This window comes from Pleurodeles waltl, chromosome 1_2 (assembly GCF_031143425.1).
Source record: "Pleurodeles waltl isolate 20211129_DDA chromosome 1_2, aPleWal1.hap1.20221129, whole genome shotgun sequence".
Classification (NCBI taxonomy): domain Eukaryota; kingdom Metazoa; phylum Chordata; class Amphibia; order Caudata; family Salamandridae; genus Pleurodeles; species Pleurodeles waltl.
In genome coordinates this window covers 38420179-38444657 of record NC_090437.1, presented here as the reverse complement: position 1 = coordinate 38444657, position 24479 = coordinate 38420179, and the positions used below count along the sequence as shown (strand labels likewise).

At 45.9% G+C, this 24479-nt stretch overlaps 1 protein-coding gene across 3 annotated transcripts in view; it reads left to right on the top strand.

The window, feature by feature from the left end:
- CENPC (centromere protein C) overlaps positions 1 to 24479 on the top strand; it is a 904489-nt gene that overhangs the window by 221817 nt on the left and 658193 nt on the right. For all 3 annotated transcript variants that reach the window (XM_069235766.1, XM_069235758.1, XM_069235777.1), the window contains exon 12: positions 17889 to 18098. In XM_069235766.1, the coding sequence (XP_069091867.1) occupies positions 17889 to 18098 (210 nt within the window). The remainder of the gene's footprint in view (positions 1 to 17888; positions 18099 to 24479) is intronic.

The following is a 24479-nucleotide window of genomic DNA, read 5'->3' as shown; positions in this document are numbered from 1 at the left end:
GGAATCCACAGGTAGCTAATGTATCCACCAGAAAAGTCGTTACCGAAGGTAAGTAACTCGTTCTTTGGTTTCATGTGTGTAAAATCTGAACCTAACTACAACGTTCCTGTAACCTTTGTTTTTAGGTGAAATTCTTTTTTATTTTTTTTTATTCTGTTTCCTGACTAATATTCCTGTAACCATTGTTTTTTTTTTCCAGAGAAGTTCTACTTTTTTTTATCCTGTAACCTGGGTGTGTGAGTGGCTATGTGGGTCTGTGAGTGGGTGTATGAGTGGCTATATTGGTGTGTGTGGTGGGTGTGTGGGTGCGTGTGACACTGGCTGTGTGGTTCTGTGATTGGATGTGTGGGTCTGTGATTGGATGTGTGGGTCTGTGAGTACTGTATAGGTGTGTAGGTAGGTGGTTGTGTGAGACTGGGCGTGAGTCGCTGTGTGGGTCTGTCTGAGTGGCTGTATGTGTGTATATATGTGTGTGGGTGGGTGAGTGTGGGGTAGGTGTGTGAGTACGTGTGACTGGCTGTGTGTCTGAGTGGGTGAGTGCCTGTGTGAGTGAGTGGATGTGTAAGTGGTTGTCTGTATGTGTGAGAGAGAGGAGAGTGAGTGTGTGTGAGAGAGAGATGGGTGGGTGTATGAGCGAGTGTGTAGTACATTTATGGTATTATTATGCCAAATAGTTTATTTGACTTGAGTGGGTGTGTAAGTGGCTGCATCAGTCTCTGAGTAGTGTGTGAGTTGGTTGTATGGGTGTGAGTGGCTGTGTCAGTGGTTGTACTGTATAGGTGTCTGAGTGAGGATGTAAAAGGCTATGTGGATCTGTGAGTGTTGTGTAAGTGGCTGTATGGATGTGTATGTGGATGTATTGGTGACTATGGGTCTGTGAGTTGGTGTTTAAATAGCTGTATAGGGGTCTACATGGCTGTGTGAGTAGGTATGTGAGTGCCTGTGTAGGTCTGTAAGTGGGTCTGTGAATGGCTGTATGGGTGCATGAGTGGTTGAGTGTTTGAGAGAGTAGGTCTGTGAGTGCTGTGCGGGTCTTAGATGTGTAAGTCGTTGAGTGGGTATGTGTGTGTGTGATTTGGTGTATGGGTCTCTGGGTGTATGTGTCAAATTGTTTTAAATTGGGTTCTGGATTTGTGAATCCTCACACGCTGGGGGGAAAAAAAAAAGTAAGAAATTTGTACATTTTTTTTTTTTTTTGCCATGAGGGACCCTCACAGACCCCTCCATCAGTCCCATAGGGTCAAAGTACTTCTCCTCTGAGCCCTTGTATTACTTTAAAATCTAATTTTCCCTGCTGGGATGCAAGTCCCAGAGAGCAGTATTGTTTGCTGCAACTTTACTCTCGCGTTATGCCCAGCCAATAATGGCATTGCTGTTGGTGTGTGGATCCTCCAATCCATCCACATCAGTGGAGGATCCACAGTGATATCCGTCTCTAGATATACAGAAACTTTTTTACTTGAATGACTCCAAAACTACTGAACAGTTTTACACCAGATTACAAAAAGCACTCTTCTGGTCAAGATCAAGCTTTCTGCCACATGTGGTGTAACTGTTCAGCCCTTTGGGCTGTAGTTATGTATAAAATCCCTATGGGAAATTTCATGGGGAAAACACATTTGGGACAGCCCTCCTCCCCCCACCCCTCCCTTTTTTTTCTTTTTTTTCCCCTCTCTCGCCCCTGCATGACAGATCACATCAAATCCTTACAGTCTGCAGCTAAAGTGACTAACTAACTAGCTGGGAAAATATTTTTGAAGATTCGTCAATTGGCGCCAAAGTTCTTAGCAAAACAAAGAACACTTTTTTTCCTACTGAAACTAGATCCCAACTATAACTACCTAGTGGCGAACGCCAGTGGATAATATATATGTATATACATATACGCATGCATATTTGTGGCATGTATATTTGTACATACACATGCTTATCATACTCCTACTGTCTAGTATTGAGGTCGGACGTTTACAAGTTGTTTTGTTTGACAATGTCTCTTGAGTCTTGAGACGTGGTGTGACTCCTGTTGGTGTACATTGCTCTGTACATTGCTTATGAGCACTGACTCCGTGTTAGTTATATCCCCTCACTGTGTTGGGACACACACAGAGCATGGGCTCAGCGTGTGTTATGTCCTAAACACTTTTTTTGGTCAGCCCTGTTGAGTTACCTTTCAATCCCATCACGTTGGGCTCCACCGAGCTCTGGTGCCTTCATCTCCCTGCCAAACAGGGAAAAACCCTGGATGGATCATCACAGTGTGTATTCTGTAACTGTCCCTCCACTGTAGAAATATGCCCTATCTTTTGTGTCTTACCTTTTGATCACAGAAAACCTGCCGGTATCGAAGGGAACAGCACTGAGCACAGAGGAGGATGCATCAACATTGCAACACAGAGACCCCGGACATGTTAGGCAAAGATGATGAGCTTGAGGCCGAAGAAAAGGAGGCGGCATGCCTATCTGGTCTCCTGGCTGCACTTTTGGTACTCAGTCCGGAGACGGAGTTGTTGAGTTAGTCTGATGGTTAGCAGCTGGAGGACGTTGAAGCAGTGTTGAAGGCTAACCGTCATACAAAGAGCCCACCCAGGGCTCTGAGTGAGTATTCTTTCAGTCCCTGAGGTTCATTTCACCATGCCTGGGCCCCATAAGTTCAATACTGGGGTAAAGCACTGCATCCTAGTGAGTTGGCGTTGAACCTTGAGCCCAGATGCCGATAAAAAGCAAGCCAGGTGCCTCTCACGACCTTGACTCTTTCATTGTCACTGACAGAAGGCTGGACAAGCTCCAGCCAAGGGTGTTGATCCCAATTGGCCATTGAGCCCGAGACGATCCAAATGCACCAGACCCAGTTGGTCCCATTGAAGGTCTCTCATTGTTGCAGGTACACAAGACCCAGTCGACTCCGAATGGATGCTGAAGCTCTCCTAGACCTCGAAGCTGACCTCGAGACCTTTGTCAAGACCAGTAGACGAGTACGTTAGGTCCCCATCTTAGAGTGGCTCCAACAGGAACTGGACACTCAACAAAAGTACCTCTCTAGAGGTAGCTGAGGCAAGCATTCAAATCTTATCCAGGAGTAAGGTAAAGCACTTGCAATACCACAGTAGTCAGATAGAAACTCACTCACAAGAAAGAACCACACAACTGTTGCAAAAATAAAAGATACTTTACTACAGCACTACTAATAGACTAGCATTAGTATACCTCCCTTTGGAGATGTATGTACACAAAATAACCAACAGCAATAGCATAAAAATAGACAGGGCCCTATGGGAGGGCCAAACCATATAGTAAAAAATGGAATGTGAAATAGTGAACCCAACCAAGGTGAGCGTGGTAGTTAGCTAGGGGCTGGGATAGATAGAAACACCAGAGGTAAGTACTGTAAGTGTCCCCAGCAACCAGATGCAAAGTAGTAACCCACCCAGTTGTCCCATAGGCTAACACAGAGAGTAGTGGTTGGAGTTAGTGGGATTCAGGTCCCTTCCCAGTGGACCCAGAGGAAACCAGGAGACAAGAGGAAGGCTGGAGAGGACTCCCACCCCAGGATTCCCAGAAGACGGAGTATCTACACCAGAGGACCTGGATGCAGAGGGGAGAAGGGACTCTCTGAAGTCAGTGGATGTCTTGTATTGTCCTGCTGCTGTCACAACCCATGGACCTAGCTGGTGGAACACAATGACGGATTCCGGACATGGAGGACCTGCAAGGAAAGGGGGACAAGGTCCTGCACCCTTGGAGGTGCATAGGTGGTGCAGGTGGCGATGCCCACTCTCCTGAAGATGAAGTTCCTGCAAGTCGGTGACGGAAGAAGCCCAGCTGCGGGGTCCAGGAGTTGCAGAAGATCCCAGGAGTCACCTATGAGCTGTCCCTTGACGGTTGCTGGATTGCAGGAAGTTCAGTGACCAGCCAGTTCACTAAGAAGCACTGACAAATGCAGGTAGGAGCTGCAGAAGAATTTGCAAAGCTTTGGGGACCAGCAAGGTCCAGGATACTCTACCCTTGATGAGAGTCAGGGCTGGCCCTCAGCACACAGAAAGGCCAGTGGAAGTCAATGGAGCCCCCACAAATGATCCACAGGCGAAGGACACAGGGAGTCACAAGGAGGCCTTACCAGCACAACAAAACACAAATCCCACGTCACAGGAGTTGCAGGACAGAAGCTGACCTTCGAGTTGCAGAGTGCTGGATACAGGGGCTTCTGTGTGCCTGAAGATCTCCTGGAGGAAGAGTCAACAAGCCTTAGCAAGTGCAACAGTCACAGTGTACAGGGGTTCCAGTTCAGTTGCAGGAGCAGGGGCTCACAATCTTCCAAATTGGTTAGAAGACAACCAGGACCCAGAGGAGGCCACAGACTCACCACCTGGGACAGCAGACCCCACCATCGGGTCGACGTTGTTTTGAGGTGCCTGCAGATGTAGGGGAGTGACTCCTTCATTCCAAGGGAGAGTCCTTCGTGCTTCCGGGTGCAAACAGAGCCCTTGTTATCCTGGAGGATGCACAGCCTTGGATGACGCAGAATTCTTGCAGGATCTGGAGAAACAATGTTGTACTGAGAGCCTTCCTCCAGAAGCAGACTTGTTCAGTTCCAAAACAGACCAGCAGCGGTTCCAGAGGTCAGGAGCCCAAGATGCCTTGCAGAGAGTCCCTTGGAGAGACTTGCCTGACAAATCTGAGAACCCACCTGTAAGGGAGCCCTTAAGTAACCCTTAAAGGCAGTTGGTCAAGGGGGTTGGTCACTGTCTGTGGTGACCCATCTGTTAGAGGGGGTCAGGGACATCATCTACCGGGCCTAACCAGTCAAATGCTCCCAGGTGCCTCTGCACATTTTATTTCCAAGATGGCAGAGTCAAGTGGCCACCTGGCAAAGCTCTGTGCACCTCCCTAGGGGAGGAGCTGGACAGGGGGGTGGTCACTTCCCTGTCCTTTGTGTAGTTTTTCACCAGAGCGGGAGCCGGGGTTACTGAACTAGTGCAAACGGAATTATGCAAGGAGGGCACCAAATGTGCCCTTCAAAGCAGTCTGGTGGTGCTCAGAGGCCACCCGACCCGACCCCAGCCCTTACACATCTAATAGATAGAGGAGGTGGTCACACCTCTGCCTTGCAGGAAATCCTTTGTTCTACCTCTCTGGCCTGAGCCTGGCTCAGCAGCCGGGGGGCAGAACAGTGTATGTGGCCAGCAGCAGCAGCGTGGGCTACCAAGAACCCCCAGAGTACATGGTAGCATACAATTAACACTGGAATCCGTGTAGTTACATGATGATACCTAACATGCCTAGGTTCGGAGAAGCCCTTTATGTAGTTGAACCACTCGTGTTGACCAGCGTCCACTATATACCTGAGGATGGCTTCTGTTCCAAGTCTCCCTCCTGAACCCATGCAGTGCTTTGGATAGAATGGAGCTATCAGTTGCCCATTCCTCTAACCTCCCCAAAAGAACCCTACCTAGTAATGTGGCTAAAGAGTCCAAGCGGGAACTAGGACGGTAGCATTTTGAACCAGCCCTGTCCACTTCCCTAAAAATTGGAAATATAATGGATTTAGCCCAGGAGGAGGGGAAGAAATCTTTTGGTGCTTTATTAAAAATATGGATTAAGATTGGGGCTCACAACTCTGTCAACCCAAAAAGGCATTAACCCGAACCCTTTCTGGTCCCTGGGCTTTCCATTAGCACATTTACTCATTGCATCCAATACTTCCTGTAAAATAAAAACTGAGATAGGGCTGTCATGAAAGAACGCTTGGCTTGCCCTTGCAGTCTGAATCAAAGTTTCTCCCAAAATGATTGACCCAAGCTTGCGATTGAACAAAAGACTTTAGGGCAAGATTGGGTCGCGCTGCTGAAGATCCTCAATTATCTAGGTTCCTGCAGAAAGAGACAGCATGTGGCGACTAGGTGGGACCAGTCTGGCTAAACCCAAGGGTGGGTTCAGCTTCTGAGGGTCTCAGATCTTGGTGGCACTGTCGTCTCCTTCGGAGTCGGGCTGTGGGGCTTAAAGCAGCGGTGCTTTGAGGCGTTGGGTCGTGGCAGGCAGAGACGTGTTCCTTGTCATTGTCTCAGCAGAAGAGGGTTGAACAGGACAGCTGGGACACTCCTAATGTGTGTCTTACTGTCCCAGAAGTCCCTCGACGTGCAGATAGGTTATCCTCAGTGTTGGTGCCTGGACTAGACACTACCAGCCTTAGCTGCTGCAACATCTGATACCTAGGTTAATGTTACTGTTGGGCTTCTGGGGGGATCAGCATCTTGAAACTGGCTGAGGAGATCTGACTGACCTCCTAGGGCCTCAGTGACCTCTTCTTGGTAGCTTGCTCTCTCAGTTGACCCGATGGTCAACAACACGGTGGACCCAGGCAGTTGCTTTGATGCCTGCGGGTGCAGGATAGTAGCTCCTTTACTCAAAGGTAGATATTTTCTGGTTGTTGAGGTGATGGGCAGTCCTCCAGGGGTTTGGGGAGGACTTTGTCCAGCGCTTTGCAATGCTGGTCCCACCAATTCTCGAAGTGCAAGCAGCCTGCAGGGTTTGGTGCCAGTCTTTGGTGAAGGTCTTCAGTTCTCCCTCACTTGGTCCTCCTTCTTTCTTTCTCGCTTCCCAGTAGTCAAATCCCTGACTTGATCTGCTTTCCTGGTGTCAAGGAGGTCCCCTAAATACTCAATTTATAGTCATTAAGGGGTGTTAAGGGTAGTAGCCTATGAGCTACCTACCTTTCATGTCACTAAACCTCCTTGCCCCCTAGATGACCACTTTCTGTGGAGTGGGAATCACCCTGTCCCAGAGTTCCTAGTTCCACCACACACAAGATGGTGGAATTCTCCTTTTCCTGTTCACTTCAGCCTACCCCCTTCTAGGAATTTTGCCCAGCCTGCAAGTGTAGCACGCCTCCTGACTATCTAATTTCCCACCTGTCCTGGTACCAAATGGGTCTCACGACAGGGGTTGCCTTACCCGGGTCTGGGTGAACCTAGCTGTCGCTAATCAAAGAAGGCAGGGACTTTTAACCCCTTCGCTGCCAGACCTTTTCCCCCTCAGGTGCCAGGCCTTTTTTGGCTATTTGGGGCAGTTTGCGCTTAGGCCTCTTAACGTTTTGTCCACATAAGCTACCCACACAAAATTTGTGTCCTTTTTTTCCAACATCCTAGGGATTCTAAAGGTACCCAGAGTTTGTGGGTTCCCCTGAAGAAGACTAAGAAATTAGCCAGAATAAAGCAAACATTTCGGTTTTAAAAAAAAAAGTGGGGAAAAGGGGCTGCAGAAGAAGGCTTGTGTTTTTTTTCCCCTGAAAATGGCATCAACAAAGGGTTTAGGGCGCTAAAAGCACCAGCAGGCAGGCAGACTTGAATCCGAAAACCACATTTTTCAACACAATTTTGGCATCTTACTGGGACATACCCCATTTTTACTATTTTTCGTGCTTTTAGTCTCCTTCCAGTTAGTGACAGAAATGGGTGTGAAACCAATGCTGGATCCCGGGAAGCTAAACATTTCTGAAAAGTAGACAGAATTATGAATTCACCAAGGGGGAATTTGTGTAGATATTACAAGTTTTTCCTACGGAAAATAATAGCTGAAATAAAAAATATTGAAACTGAGGTGAAAAAACAGCCATTTTCTCCACGTTTTACACTGTAGCTTTTTCCTGCGATTTCAGATTTTTGAAAGCAATATACAGTTATGTCTGCTGGACTCTTCAGGCTGCGGGGATATATAGGGCTTGTAGGTTCATCAAGAACCCTAGGTACCTAGAGCCAATAAATGAGCTGCACCTTGCAATGGGTTTTCATTCTATACCGGGTATACCGCAATTAATTTGCTGAAATATAATGAGTGAAAAATAGGTATCAAGAATACCTTTTTTATTTCCAAAACGGGCACAAGATAAGGTGATGAAAAGCAGTGGTGATTTGAAGATCTCTGAATTCCGTATGGTCCCCATATTAGCATGTGAATTACAGTGCATTTCTCAAATAGACGTGTTTTTTACACACTGTTGTACATTTGGAAGGAAAAGAATTTGAGAAAGACCAGAGGCACTAACACTTGTTCTTCTATTCTGCGTTCCCCCAAGTCTCCCGATACAAATGGTACCTGACTTGTGTGGGTAGGCCTAGTGCCCGTGACATGAAAAAGCCCCAAAACACAACGTGGACACATCACATTTTCCCAAAGAAAACAGACCTGTTTTTTGCAAAGTGCCTAGCTGTGGATTTTGGCCTCTAGCTCATCTGACACCTAAGTAAACCTAGCAAACCTGGACATTTCTGGAAATTAGACACATAGGGGAACCCAGGATAGGGGAAACTTGTGGTGCTCTCACCAGGTTATGTTACCCAGAATCCTTAGCAAACCTCAAAATTCGGCCACAAAAAACACTTTTTCCTCACATTTCAATGCAGCAAAGTTCTGGAATCTGGGGGAGCAAACAAATTCCTTCTACCCAGCGTTCCCCCAGGTCTCCTGATAAAAATGGTACCTCACGTGTGTGTGCGGGCAGTGGGGGGGAGCGTTGGTCCTGGGCTCAGCAGCGACCTAGGGAAACCTACCAAACCCAAACATTTCTGAAAACTAGACACCCAGGGAATCCAGGAAGGTGTGACTTGAGTTGATCCCATAGTGTTTTCTTAACCAGAATCCTCAGTAATCCTCAAATTTACCTTAATGACATTTTCCCACATTTCTGTGTGGGATCACTGCACCGGCACAAATTTCCTACCACCCAACGTTCCCCTTAGTCTCCTGGTAAAAATTATACCTCACTTGTGTAGGTGGGCCCAAGTGCCTGTGACAGGGAAGAGCCAAAAACATGTCAAACACGAGGGGGAACCAAAGCAGGTCCAAAAGGGCAATTTGAAAAGAAACGTTTTTAGGCTGACAAGTGGGGCAGATCTTTTATTGGTATAGATGCGACAAGGCTGGGTGGTAGAATTTTTGTGGATTCCTGCAGATTCCGGAAGGTTTCATCACAAAAATGTGGGGGGAAATGTGTGCTTTCCAGCAAAGTTGGAGGTTTGCAGGGCATTGTGGGTAAGAAAATGGTGCAGGGTGCAGGTGAAGCACACCAGCCTGGACTCACCCAGATGTTTAGTTTTCAGATGTGTCTAGGTCTTGTGGATTTTTCTACATGGCAGCGTCCCAAAGTCCAAAAAGTGAAACCCTCACCATTCCAATGGGTGCTCCAGCCCCCTGAGACCTTCCTTAGAATCCAAGCCCTAGGTACCATGTGTAGCATTTACTATGGACTAAAGGGTTGGCCAGTTGTGTAAAAACAACTGCAGTTTTGGGTAAAGAGATCTGGCCCTCCGGACCTGCGTAGCAGGAGCCCAGTGCACTAACATTCAAACTCACATCAAAAACCAGGCAAAAAGTTGGGGTTAACCATGTCAAAAAGGCTGCTTCCCTACATTAAATAAGATATCTGTGAACTTGGGTAGCAAGGCCCAAATGGCTGGACTATGGATCTCCCTCACTGCCTTAAAAATATTAGAAATTTTATCTGAGAAAAAATGTGCAATTGAATTGCACTTGTTAATCGAGGGACTAATAGACTGGGACGTCCATTCTAAGGAAGATACGGACTGCACTGGGAAAGCTCTCTTGAGAAGTTCTTTGCTTGTTTGATCTTTTGAGAATGGATTAGGCTACATGTGCACCTTATGTGTTTGTGATATTCTTTAAAAACTTGAGGTCATTTGTTTTGTCTGAGGTGTTGTAGTTCGTACACCATATGCGTTCCAGGCGTTTACAATACTTTTTCACTGCCTTCAGCTCCGCATTGAACCATTCTGCTGACTGCTTGGAACGACCAGCCTTATAGCTCGTCAGGGGGGCAATGTTGTCAAACGCCTCAATAATCCCTATTTATTACCAGCGTGTTGGCAAGGTTCACTCAGTCCTTAAGAGTCCAAAGATTGAAAGCTCAGAGCTGGCGAAAAGGCCTCTGTGGTGACCTTGGATGTGGCTAAGAGTACTGGAAAAGGGAAAACAAAATGATCTGGCCAAATTACTTTTTAGGGGAAGCCACACTTACAATAGTGAACATTTCAAAAATAGGATCTAAATAATGACCCTGCTGATTCGTGGATCCATGAGTGGATCTATTTGAGTAAACTGTAGGATAGTCAGATATTCTATAAGGGACATTACTCCAGTATTGGAACGTTCATAGATTGACATGCTTGAATCATTCCCCGTCGTCGAGATGGGAGCCCCCGGTATATTTAACAAAGTAGTGTTAATTGAGATATAATCTAAGGGCCATAGGCCTCTTAATTTAGCAGTCTTTCACAGTCATTTGAAGAAAAAGGACCAAACTTGAGCATCCACCAATCAGACGACACCACCCTTTAGAACCCTTCTGAGAGAAGCTCCAGTACCTCAGATTTTCTACCACACGTTGTGCTAGGGAGTCTCCTTAGAGCTCTGCTCTTTCTTCACACTTTTGTATTAGCTTCAAGCTTTTTTTTCTTCTACTAAAACTTGTTTTGACTGATTGTGGTTGAGGCCTACAGCATGTCTGACAAAGAGAAGGGTTTATTCAGAGCTTGCAAGACCTGTGGCAAAAAGAGGGCTATACTCTGAAGACCCTCATCAGGATTTTTTATACTGCCTCTATCCAGACCACTCAGCCAAGGACTTGCTAGGGTTTGTCGTACCTTTTCTTCTAAAACTCTAAAGGATAGAGAAGGCAGATTGTTGATATGGCTGCAAAAACTTAAGTCCAGAGATAATCCAGTCTTGGATTCAGATAGTTATGACTCAACATTGTCCAAAAAGTCATCAAAAAGGGCTAGATCAGATAAAAGATCTCCTTCGGTGCATTCAAGAAAAGCCCACAAAAGACCACATCAGGGTCTTACAAGGGACGCAGTCCCTCTTCTTCGCCTCATAGATTTTCCAAGAAAGGGGAAAGAGGTCACTCCAGCAGTTCTGAAAGGCACAAAAAGTCATCTTCTGTATCGCCATCTGTGCCTTTCAAAAGGCCCTCATCTGCTCCTGGGGCAAAGAATGTACCACCGACGATGGTTTCATCGTCGACGAGGATGCCGTTGAGTGTTTTTTCACCGTCGATGACGACTTCCACCTTTCCATCGTCGACGGCATGGTGTCTGCGTTGCCATCGTCAACGGTAGCCTCTTCAGTAAGGCTGTCGACGATTAAGATCTCTATGCGTTCATCGTTGACGACTCTACCGTCGATGAAGGCTATATCTGCGCCGTCGACGAGGGAAGAATAGCACAAAAAACAGGAAAATCTTACCTCAAAGCATACCTCACCTGTTAAGGTAACCCCTGTCATGCCAGTACACCTACTGGAGGGGGCTGGAGAGTCAGACGAAGAGGGTCCATTTGGAACAGCACATAGCCCCTCACAATTAAATGTCAAATATCAGGACGACGATGATGAGTATGGTGAGACCTATAACCTGCAGTACTATGGAGGGGATCAAGCATATCAGGAGGAGACATACATACCTAGCTCTTTGATTTCTGATCTCAGAGCAATGCTGGCTGACTATAGTAAGCGTTTTCGTCCTCCGGGACAGCAACCTCCTCAGTCGCCCGTTTCAGGGGTTACCACTCCACGTCAGAGGCCAGCCTCTTTGCCACCAGCAAATGTGGCCCCGCCGGATATGACCATACCACAGGACACTGATGTTTCGGAGGGTGATCAAGAAGAAGGGGAGCTCCTTGGCACTCAGTCGGAGTGGGACAAATATATTATTCCTGCTCCATCTTCTCCTTCTCAGCCGAAGGTAGATTTCCCCTCCAGGTGACATCGGGGGCTCCATAATCTCCTGGAGAGAGCGGCTAAACGGTTTGCTCTGCCAATGCGGTCCAAGCAAACAGATTGCTTCTTATATGATTTTAAAGAGCTGTTCCAGAAATCTGTGCGTTCTATACCATTAGTTAACTACTTAGGGGAAGAGGGGTTGAGGGCATGCACAACCCTGCTACGGTCACAGCGGTGCTTCACCGACTAGTTAAAAAATACAAAGCACCGGAGGATGCCCCAGCATGTGTAACTGGTCACCCTCATACAGATTCAGTGGTTTTCTCAGGCGGCACAGAGAAGGTCCAAAAATCCCTCTGCTCCAATTTCCGCACCTCCGGACAAAGAGGGTAGATGGTTGGACAATATTGGAAAGAGGTTCTCGTTAATGGCAGTCTCGTTATAAGAGCGGCTACTTCCTGGCAGTGTTAGCCAGATATGACCGACAATTATGGGCAGACATCGCCCCACATATTGACCAGTTGCCAGAGGATGTTAAGTCATAGGTGAAAAAGACGTTACATGAGGGTTACTCACCCAGGTTACACTGGATGTGCCGTTGGGAGTCATCTTTTTCCATAGGTTCTTTTCTAGTGTGACTTTGCCTTGATACTGTCCTGACTGTTGTGATGGTTAAAGAGCATTAATCACAGAACTTGTGGCTTCTGAAGTTCATTTCAGAAGCTTGAAATTTCTGCAGGAATTTCATGGAACTGACAAAAAGGTCCTCCTTCTCCATACCTTTTACAGGACAAAATGAAGGGCCACTCTTGACTGGCCGTAGAGCTGTGTTGCGGTGTCGCAATGTGAGTGAAACACTGGTGAATGCTGGCACTAGCAGAGTATGGTAAACACGTATGCTCAGTTAGATGTCTGTGGCTGTTACAGTGGCCATCATGATGCAAATCGTCTGGAAGAAATGAGGTTTGGAGTTGCTTGTGTGGTTGGGGCAGGGATTTTGATCAGCATGCCCCTATGTCACCGCAGTGGAGTTTGTGGCCTGACTGCATGTAGCATAGAGTGGTTCGGTCGGTGGATACCTGGTAGCGACAGCTAGGCACCTATTGATCTGGACGGGGTAAAGACAGTTAGGGAGAATAGTTTGTTTTCCACACCTTGACTTTAAGTGCATCGTCCTTACTGTGCTATTGATTGGGATATCAGCATACCATCAGGAAGGAGGTTCCATAAAATAAGACATAGGAATATAGTTGGTGTTGATTTCGCAATTACTGCTGTAGAAATTAGGTTTGAGCCCATGGTTTCTAGGGTTTCATCACTAAGGTGTATTGACCACCTCTGGAGACTAACTCTGCAGCTGAGGTGACATTTATTACCAAGCAAGTTGAGGTTAATGCTAACTCCTCACAAATCCAGGTCTGTAAGATGACCTTGGTATTTTAGAGGGAAGACAGGCACAAGACTTGAAAAATACCAGAATGGCCTCTAAGCTAAAGTTGATTGGGAAGTCATTGTCAACAGATCATGCAGACATTAAGGAGAAGGAGGAAAGGCCTTATGAAGCTCTAGGCCTATTGAGATTATGCAAAGCATGTAGGTTCTCAAAAAGGGTTGCCTTGAGAGGAGTGACAGTAGTTGCTACTTTCTTGACTGAGGTGAACAAGGAGGTCTGTAGAGGCATGATTCTGATGTTGGTTTGTTTTGACATAAAGGGAGCTCTCCTTTTGAATGAATAGTAGTGTTTGCAGACATGAGTCTTGATAGACCAGAGAGGAAGAGGAGGAAGAAGCTGCAGTTCCTGCAGTGGTTCTTAGCTGATCGTATAGTTTAAGCTCGTCTGCTGTTCCTACAAGATTGTGGATGTTGGTAGAGCAAGTTCTCTATTTTCTCCAAGGTAGAAGGGTCTGAGGCCCCTCCCCGTTTTTACTCAGACATTAGTAGATCATGCCTGCTTCCTTGTAAAGAGGTTCAGTTATTGCTGTTGCAGGGGGCAGTAGAGTGAGTTCCCAAGCAAATGAGCGGCATGGGTTCTGCTCCTGTTAATTCTTGGTGCCCAAGAAAGACGGGAAGGCTAAGGTCCGTTCTGAATGTTTGAAAACTGCCTACCATTACATAAAAGTCGACAGGCGCTTTCAGAATTGAAATTTGGAATTGAGGGAAATTAACCATTCTTTCTAAGGACATTGGTAAATTTCCTGGTTTTCAGGAGCATAAGATTCTCAGTATTGCAGATCAGAATAGAATTTGTAGTGCATGCTTGAAGTTTGCTAGAAGCAGAGCCCAGTTCGTTCTCAATCTCATTTAATAACCCTAATCTATTTAACAAGATGCTTTCAGTGGGTGTGAGAGGTAATATGAATCGAAAGGTGTATTTGAATTAAGCCATCTTCAGGGATTTGAGGGCCTCGAGACTTTATCTGACCTTAATTACTTTTGCAGGATAAATCAGATGAGTCCTTTATACAAATAACTAAATGGATGCAGTCACATAAGGCACATGCCAAATAACTAAAGGGATCCAGTCACATAAGGCACATGCCAAGAGTCTCTTAAGATGCCAAAGTCTGTGAAGAAACATTGGAAGACGAGCCACCCGAGGATATATCTTACAAATGTATGCCAAGATGTTAGAAAGGCAAAGCTTAAACTATGTGAATATTTGCTCCATCTGGCTGGAAATAATAGTATAAACCTATTGAGTGGGAGAAGGTATTGAAAGACATACTTTGTATTGTAGTTGAAATCAGTATATAGTGAATTCATTCCTGTTGCATGTTGTGGATGTATTAACTACCATAACGTTGTCCTGTAATTTGTGCCATTAGGTCATTGTTTGGTAGTCACATATCAATAGCAGCCATGTAGTGGTTGTGGCTGAAGGTAGCCAGCTGTTCCAATGGGATTTTTCCAATTCCGTCAAACTGTGGGAATGACTTTGTCACTCTAAAGGTTACTGTAAACTTGTAGCATAAGGGATCAGTCACCTTGAAGCATGACTTTTAAATTTACACTCATTGCTTGATTTGTTGTTATTATGAATGGATGAGTGGAAGAACTACACTTGGTTATCGGTAGGTTGTAAAAAATGAACTATATGACTTTGGTGTAAGTATTGCTTAATCATAGAAGGAGTACCTGAGACATTTTGAAGAACCTGGTGCTGGATTTATGCAGTACTGAGAAAGATAGAGATGAAATTCCAGCACTTCTGGATGGGGGTAGAATTTGAGAAAGTGATGAGCTTATTTATTTGTTTGATGTCTTCTCGCACTTAAAGATCTTGAATTTGAACAAATGATTTAAAAAAGCGTTCTATTTGCTTATGAATTTGCCTAATTATTTATCACATATCATTTTGTGTGCTAGATTTGAATTATGTTTCTGATACTTGATAGACTTGCCTGAGCTTTCTAGGCTTCTGTGTTTTGGCAGCACCATTTCAATCTGTGTATTGAAGGTAATAGGTGATTGTGTCAGTAGTCGTCCGTCCTTTTCTCTCAACCTTGAAAAATTTAGATAGAACAGTTCTTCATAACATAAAATTGACACCAGAAATAACAAGCAATTGCAGTGCAAAGGGTCTTGCATTCGCTCGAGTTAAAGCTATTGACGATGTAAACTCTTAACTGGACTTTTCTTGCCAAATAAACTGAAAATGAAAAGTAAAACAGTTTCACATAACTAACCGGACTTGCCACATGAACTGAAAAGTAAAACAGTTTTATGAGTGCAAAGCAAACACAAAAAAGGAAACAGAAGTTCTCTCACAGTGAAACGTCTGTGCAAAAGTGTAGTTATCCATGTAACTCGAAAAAGTGCAATTATCCATGTAACTGGCAAAAGTGCAAATATCTATGTAACAGGGTCGATGTCATGCAAAGGGCTTGACTACTGCCCAGCGAGATCGCACTGCCCACAAAATAAAGAGAAAAAGTAGTCCAGAAACCATACGGGAAACATGGCCTTGTATGTTTTCAGTAGTTGGCTGGTGTGCTTGAAGTGGGCTAAACACCGGAAAAGTCATGACGAATGCATGCCGTTCACTAATTAAATCATGCTTATTTAAAAAGGCAAACCCACAAACCAACCAAACTGATGGACTTGACGTGGGCATGGTTAAAAGCCCACAGAGAGATTACACCAGGGACATAGAGCTTTGCGCTTGACCCTACAAATTGATGCCTTCCATTGTAGAGACTCCAGTAATTTTAGTGTTACTTAGGAATATTCAGGCACTAGTAAACACAGTGTCCGTCAGTGATACTGGAAATAGATAAATTGGCACCTTTATTAGACTTGTCAATACTTCTATATATAAAAAGGGTTGAAATGAATAAGCATGTAGATATATATTCACTGAAAAATACCAAGGTTAAAGTAATGTTATGGTTCACTTTGAATACTGCAACATATGTTGTTTTAAAAAAAAAATCTACTGTTGACTTAAAAAAAAAACATAGTTGAAGTGAAGTTACAGTTTTGATTTAAATCTAAAAAGCCACTGAAATTTGTACATTTTAGTTGTGCCTGTAATCCATAACTTGTACAACAGCCATGCAAAAACCGTAACACTGTAACTGAAACAACGTGGCGTTCTAATCAGAGGTAAGCAAAACTTCAATTTATTCTGTGATTTTTAATTGAATTTTAGAGTTTTATGATCATATACATATGTAACATTTCCCAGTGGCCTGCCTTCTACAGATAGCCAACCTCCGAGAGTGTCTGTCCTTCGGATGAGTGCACCAAGGGTTGGCCATAGGGCCTTTATATTTGACCATGCGTTTTTCTCAATTTCTTTTGAACATTTTTGACTGACCCTATCTTGTTGGTTATCTAGTAGCATTTACTGATCTGGTACTCCGTCCTTAAACAGCTTGAGATGCCCATCATCTGTTCAAGACCCCCTAGCTTTCTTTCGCGACGAGTGTGGCAAAATCAGCCATTTATTGTATTTATTTTTCATAACAACTGAGGCAAAGCTGTCAGAGGTGGGGAAGGGGATCTTTTTGGATTCCCACACTCACCATATTCCACCTCTCTCAAGCATGATCTAGGGGGTCTGGGATGTGCCTTTATATTCCTCCTTTTGTTTTCCTTCCAGAACACAAGAACCCTTGTTCTACAGTCTAAAAATGCAGTATGTTTCTTGGAGTTGCGGCCAGCCCGTCAGAGAAAGTTTGGGGTCAATGGGCGTGAAGCCAACAAGAAAAAATCCTCCCTTGTCAGATTAGATGTGACTAATTTTTAAAATATTGTGTTTTTTTAATTTTATTTAATTTTTTGTCCGCTGAAGCACCTGGCTCAAAGGTCCAGGTATCTCTAATTTAACTAAATTGCATCTTAGCTAGAGGTCTACAAGAATTATTTTTTACGGCTATTTTCTTTTTTTTAGTTCTGTATGGATGTACACCATACCAAGCCCAGGCACTTCATTAAGGAAAGTACCACTTTACGCAGGAGAGCCTGTTCTTGACATCTGCCTGGCTGCAATGTGGGTGTGCTCACATTCATAAAACATTGCCTTGACAACCAGGTCCAGCAAGAAAAGCGTTTTACCTGCTCTGTCCTGCAAGACTTTGGTCTGAGTCTACTCTACAGACCGTCCACCTGAGGAGGTTCTACTTTTGTATCTAATCTACAGTGAGGGACATAGGTTTAGAAGTATCCATAAAAAGAACAGGTTACTAAACTGCAGTAATAGTTTTTGGTGGATACTGTATCTGTCTTCCTTTACATGTATGTACTTCTTTTTAAACATCTGAAAAGGTTCCCAGTTAGTATTCCGCACACTGGTACCAACAATTGTTCTCACTTCCCATCTGAGGACCCGGCAAGGGAAAAGATAAGAAACCAACAGTGTGCACCGTTGCCGCTCACACGGCTCAGCTTCATCACTTCTGTGGCAGTGTGGAGTTAGTCTGGATCTACAGAGCACCATGTAGTGGCACGTTTTAGTGCTGCTATGCAGGAAGTTTTTCAGGTCCCCGGTGGTGCATGGTGTTATTCCAAGGTGAGGAAACCGTGGTTAGATCGAGTATTTACCAAAAAGAGCATAATCAAATGTAAGTAACTTGTTAATTATGGCTGTTGCTTCATCAAATTGCTCATAGAAAATAAAGAACATCTGCTAGCTAAATGTTTCATTTTTTTTATAGGAACCATGTACATATGAATGAGACTCAACATACATTGAATAAACGGACTGCAGATAAAGTTGACATGCTTAAAAATACTCAGGACCTTACAGACTCTCAGGAAACTATTCGGGGAAATGAGAAGAACCATGGGAACTGTCAGTCTCTGAATGAGAAATGTACAGACAGATTTACATCAATATTTTATAAAACCATGCATCCCGAAAACAAGTGAGTATGAAGTGATTTGTTCTGAAAGTAGCATGGCATTTTACATACTATTGTGACACATACTAATTTTCATAGGAAGTTTCAAATACATTAACTAAATTGGACTATTGTAAATTCTAGCTTGATTGATTATTGAAGCTATCATTTGCCTACTGCTTATTACCAACCAGTGCTGATTGTGAGCAAACATGAAATTGGAAACCTAGTATTGATTTCCTTATGCATAGTTAGTCAGCCACCCCACACACTCAATGAGTCTTTTGTCATCATTTGCGGATTGAACTTGTTTGGTGTTCTCACAGTGCTGCTTTCAGGCTCATCACCACAGATTGTTCAAGAAGGGTGCCTGTCTAGTGTGGGGTCCTTTGCCACTAGTATTGAAATAAAATGCCCTGCATTTGTGATGATTTGCTTTTGTCAGCAGATTCTTTAGCTAAGGTAAGCCTCTACGGTCTTTTTTAGTACATTTTACCATGTGTTGATTCTTTGACCGCCACTAGAGAGATCCCTCTACAGATACCTTTAAAAAGGTCTTACAGAGACACATTGACTGGCAGTTAGAAATGAATCCATTCAGGAAACTCTTTCTTGTACTGTAAAATAAGGATTGTACCAAAAATACTACAACTATCTATTTGTTCGTATACAAATATTCAGTTTGACAAGATTTTGGAATAGTTTTTTTGTTGTATTTTTAACAAGCTAGAGAGCAACTTTTTTGAAAACTCTATTTATTGGTTTATAGCAGCTGAGTAAAAATACAGCAAGCACTACAAGTCAACTTGCATGTCAGCTCATCAGGAACAATTGAAATAATACGGTACTTTTAGCATACAAGTGACTAACCATGTTATTGGGTAGTTCACCCACATATCCTAGACTGTAGGATATTTCTGAATACTTCCCCCTAGATCTATACACTTATGCTTTGTCTTTGGCGCAGTAGTGCATTCTTAAAGTATATTCCTTCTTTGAAGGCACCCTCTCGGTTCACCAGTGTTGAGCATTGGCCCTTTTGACTATCTATAGTGCCAGTGCAACAATCAGTCTGGTAGTTCGGTGTGCCACCATTCATCCAGAAGTTCTAGAAGTACCATTTTGGGCTCAGGGGTAAACCCCCAGCCCGCCACCATGGAGAACGTTTAACACACCTGGTACCAGAATCCTTGTATCACTCAGTATTCCTAGGCATGTAGAAGAATGTATTCACCCGCTCCCCTCCCTCTTCCCCCACTCCCTTGTAAGCTTTGGGGGTCCAATTTCATTCTGCTTTGCTAAGTTTGTGCTGTAATAAACCCAATGAAAGTCCTTAAGCTAGATGAGTCACAAGTGCATCAACACCTCAAAGACCCTGGGGGCCATCCTCTCTTCTGTCTAATCCACTTTGACCAGATCCTCTACATCCTGAGCCCATTGTTCTCTCAGGCACAAGAAAGGATCTGGGATGTTGTTCATTAACGCATGATGGATCTTGGAGATTCTGTTACTCCCCCATATGCTCCACTGTGACTCTGGTCTTGTTTTCAGGGAGGCTGTGAGGTGTTTGGTGTAGGCCTCCAGGCCATGCTGGATGTGCAGGTAGTGTTAAAATTGTGTCTTTGACATATCATATGTTTCAGCTAGGTAAATGTGGTCCCCATCCCAAATGTCGCCTTGTTGAGATATGCCATTAAAGTCCCATGAGTGAAAACATGACAGTCCCACTGTGTGTTGAATCCAAGTCCTGTACCTTAGCTTGGTTTCAGCAGTCAAGAAGCTACTCCACCCCTGCCATCTAAGGGCAGCGTGCCAAGATTTTAAAATGACTGCAGTAGTCTGGTCATCTATGTGGACCATAAGAGATGCAGGACTCCATTTCTGTTGATTCATTCTAATTTTGAGCCTGTGCATGGGTCATCCTAGTTTTCTTCCAGGGGATCCTCATATCCTCATCAATAGTCATAAGCATTGAATATTCTCGCCTACATGCGGGGACCCCAGAACACATATTAAATATTTTTTATAGATCCAATCTGTTTATTGGTATATAACATATACATTCATGAACAAAGCATAATGCCTGCATCCAAGCCGGCCGGCAAACCAATTATCCAGGAGAATCTCCTATCTATTAATAAAGCAATTAAAGAGAGATCTCACCAACATAATAAGACACAGTTCTATGTTTCAAGAACCTCGCCCCGACTCCAAATAAAAAAGTTGCCAATCTGTACTAAGAACGCCAGATTCGGAAAGAAATTATAATACATTAAACACAGAACAAGAACAAAACTGTGCTTCCCCTCGCCGAACCCAGCAGTACCTCACATTCTGCCCGCCTCTCTCTGCCGATCCTGCCACACCCGTCTGACCCCACTCATCAGGCATCCTCCAGCAACCTCAACAACCTTAAATAAGCAGGGCAAGTCAGCTCATTGAATTCTGCAGAAAGGATCTGTATGAACGGCTTCCAGATGTCCCCCATCTCCTCCACCCTCTGTGCTGCCACTAATGACAGTTTCTCCATTGCCAAAATGAACCAGAGCTTATAGAGGCAGGAGGTGTAAGTCAGGACTCTGTCTGTACCCCAAAGAGCCAGTATGACCTATATCCCAGCATTAAGGGCCAGCGCCATCTGTTGTCCCCTCCGAGAGCGAAGTCCCCCCCCAAAGAATTTCAGTATAGCTGACTGAAGTGTCGCAATGGTACGCTGCGGGGGGGGAGGGGGCCTTAAGGGAAGCGTCTGAAAGACATAAAGTATGCGAGGTAAAACAGTCATCTTGATCGCGGAAACCCTCCGAACCAGGAGAGGCCATGCTTCCCCCACTTCTCCAGATCATTCAGTATCTCTCTAGACAGGGAAGCATAGTTCATGCTACAGGTTCTAGCCACTGATGCGGCCAGGGCAACCCCCAAATAAGGCACATGGGAAGATGACCATATAAAGGGGTATCGAGCCCGCAGGGCTTGTTCATGCTCCGGTGTAATTGACAAGCTTAAGACTTGGGGATTTCTGCGTGTTAACTTTGAACCCCGATACCCGACCAAACTCGTTAATGGCCTGCATGAGTGCTGGCAAGGATACCATAGGGTCTGCCAATGTGAGGATCACATCATCGGCATAAAGACTAATGAGATGATGGTCTCCCCCGAAACGAATGGCAGATATCTGGGCATCATCCCGGAGATGCTGAGCGAAGGGCTCCAATTAAAGCGCAAACTGTAGTGGGGAGAGTGGATACCCCTGCCTCGTCCCCCTCCCTATCAGAAAAGGAAGTGACGAGGCCCTGTTTACGCGGACTGCTGCCCTCGGAGCACTATAGATACACTGAATTCAGGTCCGGAACGCCGGGCCAAAACCAAAGATCTCCAGCACCTGTAAAAGGTAGGGGCAGTGCACCCGGTCGAATGCTTTCTCCGCGTCTATGGAAAGGAGGAGTGTCTCCCTAAGGGATCTATTAGTTTTGTCTACGAGATGTAGGAGCTGCTTCGTGTTGTCCCCACACTGTCTATGGGGTATAAAGCCCGACTGGTCCGGGTCAATAAGCCCTGGCATAGAGGGGTTAAGACGCTGTGCTAGAATACCCGTGAATAGCTTTGCATCAGTATTTAAAAGTGAAATGGGCCGATATGAGCCACAGTCCTCTGGGTTCTTCCCAGTCTTTTGGATGACTGTGATAGTCGCTTCTAACATGCTAGGCATGAGGGTCCCTGTTAATAAAAAGGAGTTAAAGAGCCGAACTAAGAGCGGGGCCAACTCAATGCAAAATGTCTTATTGAAGAGCGCCGTAAAACCGTCTGGGCCTGGCGCCTTCCCAACAGAAAGGCGCGAAATCGCCGCAATTAACTCCTCTATTCGTATAGGCTGGTCAAGCGAGGCAGCGTCTTGCTCACGGAGTGGGACAATGTTACAGTCTGCTAGATAGGAGGACAGCTCCGCGCCACTCCCCACCTCCGCAGCGTATAAGTTGCTTTTAAAATCTGCAAAGCCTCTGCTATCTGCTGATCCGTCCGTTCCTCCCCCCAAGAGGGGGAGCGCACCATCTTTATAGCATTGGCCGGTCGCTGGGCCCTCAACTTGTGGGCCAAAAGTTTCCCACATCGATCCCACCTTACGTAGTATTTATGTTTAAGCCGAGCCACCGCATACTCCGCCCGATCCCAATCGAGCCTCCTCAGCTGAAGGCGCGCCTTCTCCACTTCCCTCCACACCCTGGGGGCACCCGTATGTTTATGAGCACGCTTTAGGGCCGATACTTTTCGCTCCAAAACCTCTCTAAGCTCTCTGCTAGCTTAAACCAGTCCGCCCGTCGTCATTGTAACTAAGGTAGTCAAGAATTGCTCGCCTCAACGCCTTCTTCACCGACTTTAACTGCAGTATTTTATCGCTGAAACACCAACTGGGAACCCGCATAGGCCCACCATCCAGACGGACCACCAGTGTAACAGGAGCGTGGTCCGTCAAGGCCCGAGGTTCAATCGTACATTCTCTAACTCGGGAGCCAAACTCAGAGGAGGCCAAAAAAAGTCTATTCGCGTATATGTCTTAGAGGATGCCGAATAGAATGAGTAGTCCTGCAGCGTTGGGTGCGCCCTCCTCCAGACGTCCGCCAAGTCACAATCTGCCAGCCATTGCCGGCCCGCTGGAGTCAAAGCCCCAGTCTGCCCAAAACGGTGTCCAGAGCGGTCAATATCATTGTCCAGGACCAAATTGAAGTCCCCCCTACCAAAAGTGCCCTATCCGGTGAAGCAAGCTTGGGGGAAATTACTTGTCTCATAAATGCTTCCTGACGCTCATTAGGGGCATATAAAGTAGCGATTGTGAAGTGGCATGACTCTACATGGAGTCTAATGGCCAGGAACCTACCCTTAACCTCGTGTACCTTAGCAATCACCTCCCCAGGGAAGGCCCTCGAGATCAAAATCCCAACCCCAGCATGCTTTGTGGGAGAAGACCAGAATTGTCGAGGGAACCATCTGGAGCGCATGGGAAGAGTGTCCGAAGGCAGCAGATGCGTTTCTTGCAGCAGACATATATGACTCTCAGAGCGCTCAAGAGCAGAGAGACTTGCCAGCCTCTTGGCGGGGTTATTAAGCCCCCGAACGTTAAGACTCAAGCCCTTAAGCGACATGAGTGGCTAAAGTAGTGAATATCATGAGCCAGAGGCCGCCCCTGAGGCACCCTGCACACTACCCGAAAGAGGGCCCACCCATCGAGGAACAACCATCGTTTCGGGGCACCCAAGCATTCCAGAAGAAGCACCACAACATAAAACCATGAAACACAACAGGTGAACATCCAACTCACACAAGTCCTCAATCAGTTGTCCAAGAAAAGGCAAGTTCAAGATAGGGGTCGTCCGTACCTCACAAGGTTGACTCACGGCACCCAACAACCCGACCGCCCGGACCCCACTCCAGCGCCACCACATCACTCTCAAACGACCCCAGACCCCAGCGGCGACCCCCAGCAGCTGTCCGCATCTAGGCACTCAGCCCTGCCACCAGGCTGTTCAACACAGACTGTCTCTCCAGCGCCTGCTCAGTCTAGACGGCCCCGGATGCCTCCTTTTCTTCTCTTTCCGCCGCCATCTCGGGCGACCCCCGGAGGCAGTGTCCCCACGCGGGCCAGGACTCCGCTCTGTCTCCTCCAGGCCTAGGATCCGGCGTGCCTCCTGTAGCGACTTCACCTGGCGTAGCTGTTCTCCCCAGCGGAACACAATGCGGAAAGGATGACCCCACGTGTAAGGCATAGAATGTGCCCGAAGATGCTCCATGATGTGCTTGAGTTCTCGCCGTCTCTGCAATGTCCACACCGAGAGATCTTGAAACAGCTGCTGCGTGTGTCCTCTAACCTGAACCTGGGGGAGGTTGTGCGTTTTCTGCAGGATACTTCTTTTGTCATAAAATTGTGCAGACATACCAAAATATCCAGGGGGCGCACATTATCTCCTCCCAGCCGACCCACCCTGTGGGCACGGTCCAGGGTGATCTCCGGGAGTCATCAGGACCCAGAATGGAGCAGAACAGCGCCAGGACAAACTCTCTCATGTCTCTGCACTCTGCTCCAGATGGAGCGCCCCGGATCCGAATATTATGCCTTCTCGAGTGATTTTCTAAGTCCTCAGTCGCCATCTGCAGAAGTTCCTGCTGCTCCCGAAGATGCAAGATTTCCTGTTGCAATTGCTCGATCTCTTCCCCCCCCGGGAGATCTCATTGTCCTCCATACTCAACACCCTTTCCCCCCGCGACGAGACATCAGCTCGCAGATCCTTTATCTCCTGGGAAATGTCTCTAAGCTGCTCCTGCAGGTCCATCCTGAGGGAGCCAAAGAAGGAGGTAAGAAAACCTTTCGTGACCGGCGCTCCCCCGTCGTCCTCGCCCTCACTTCGGTCGTCTGAA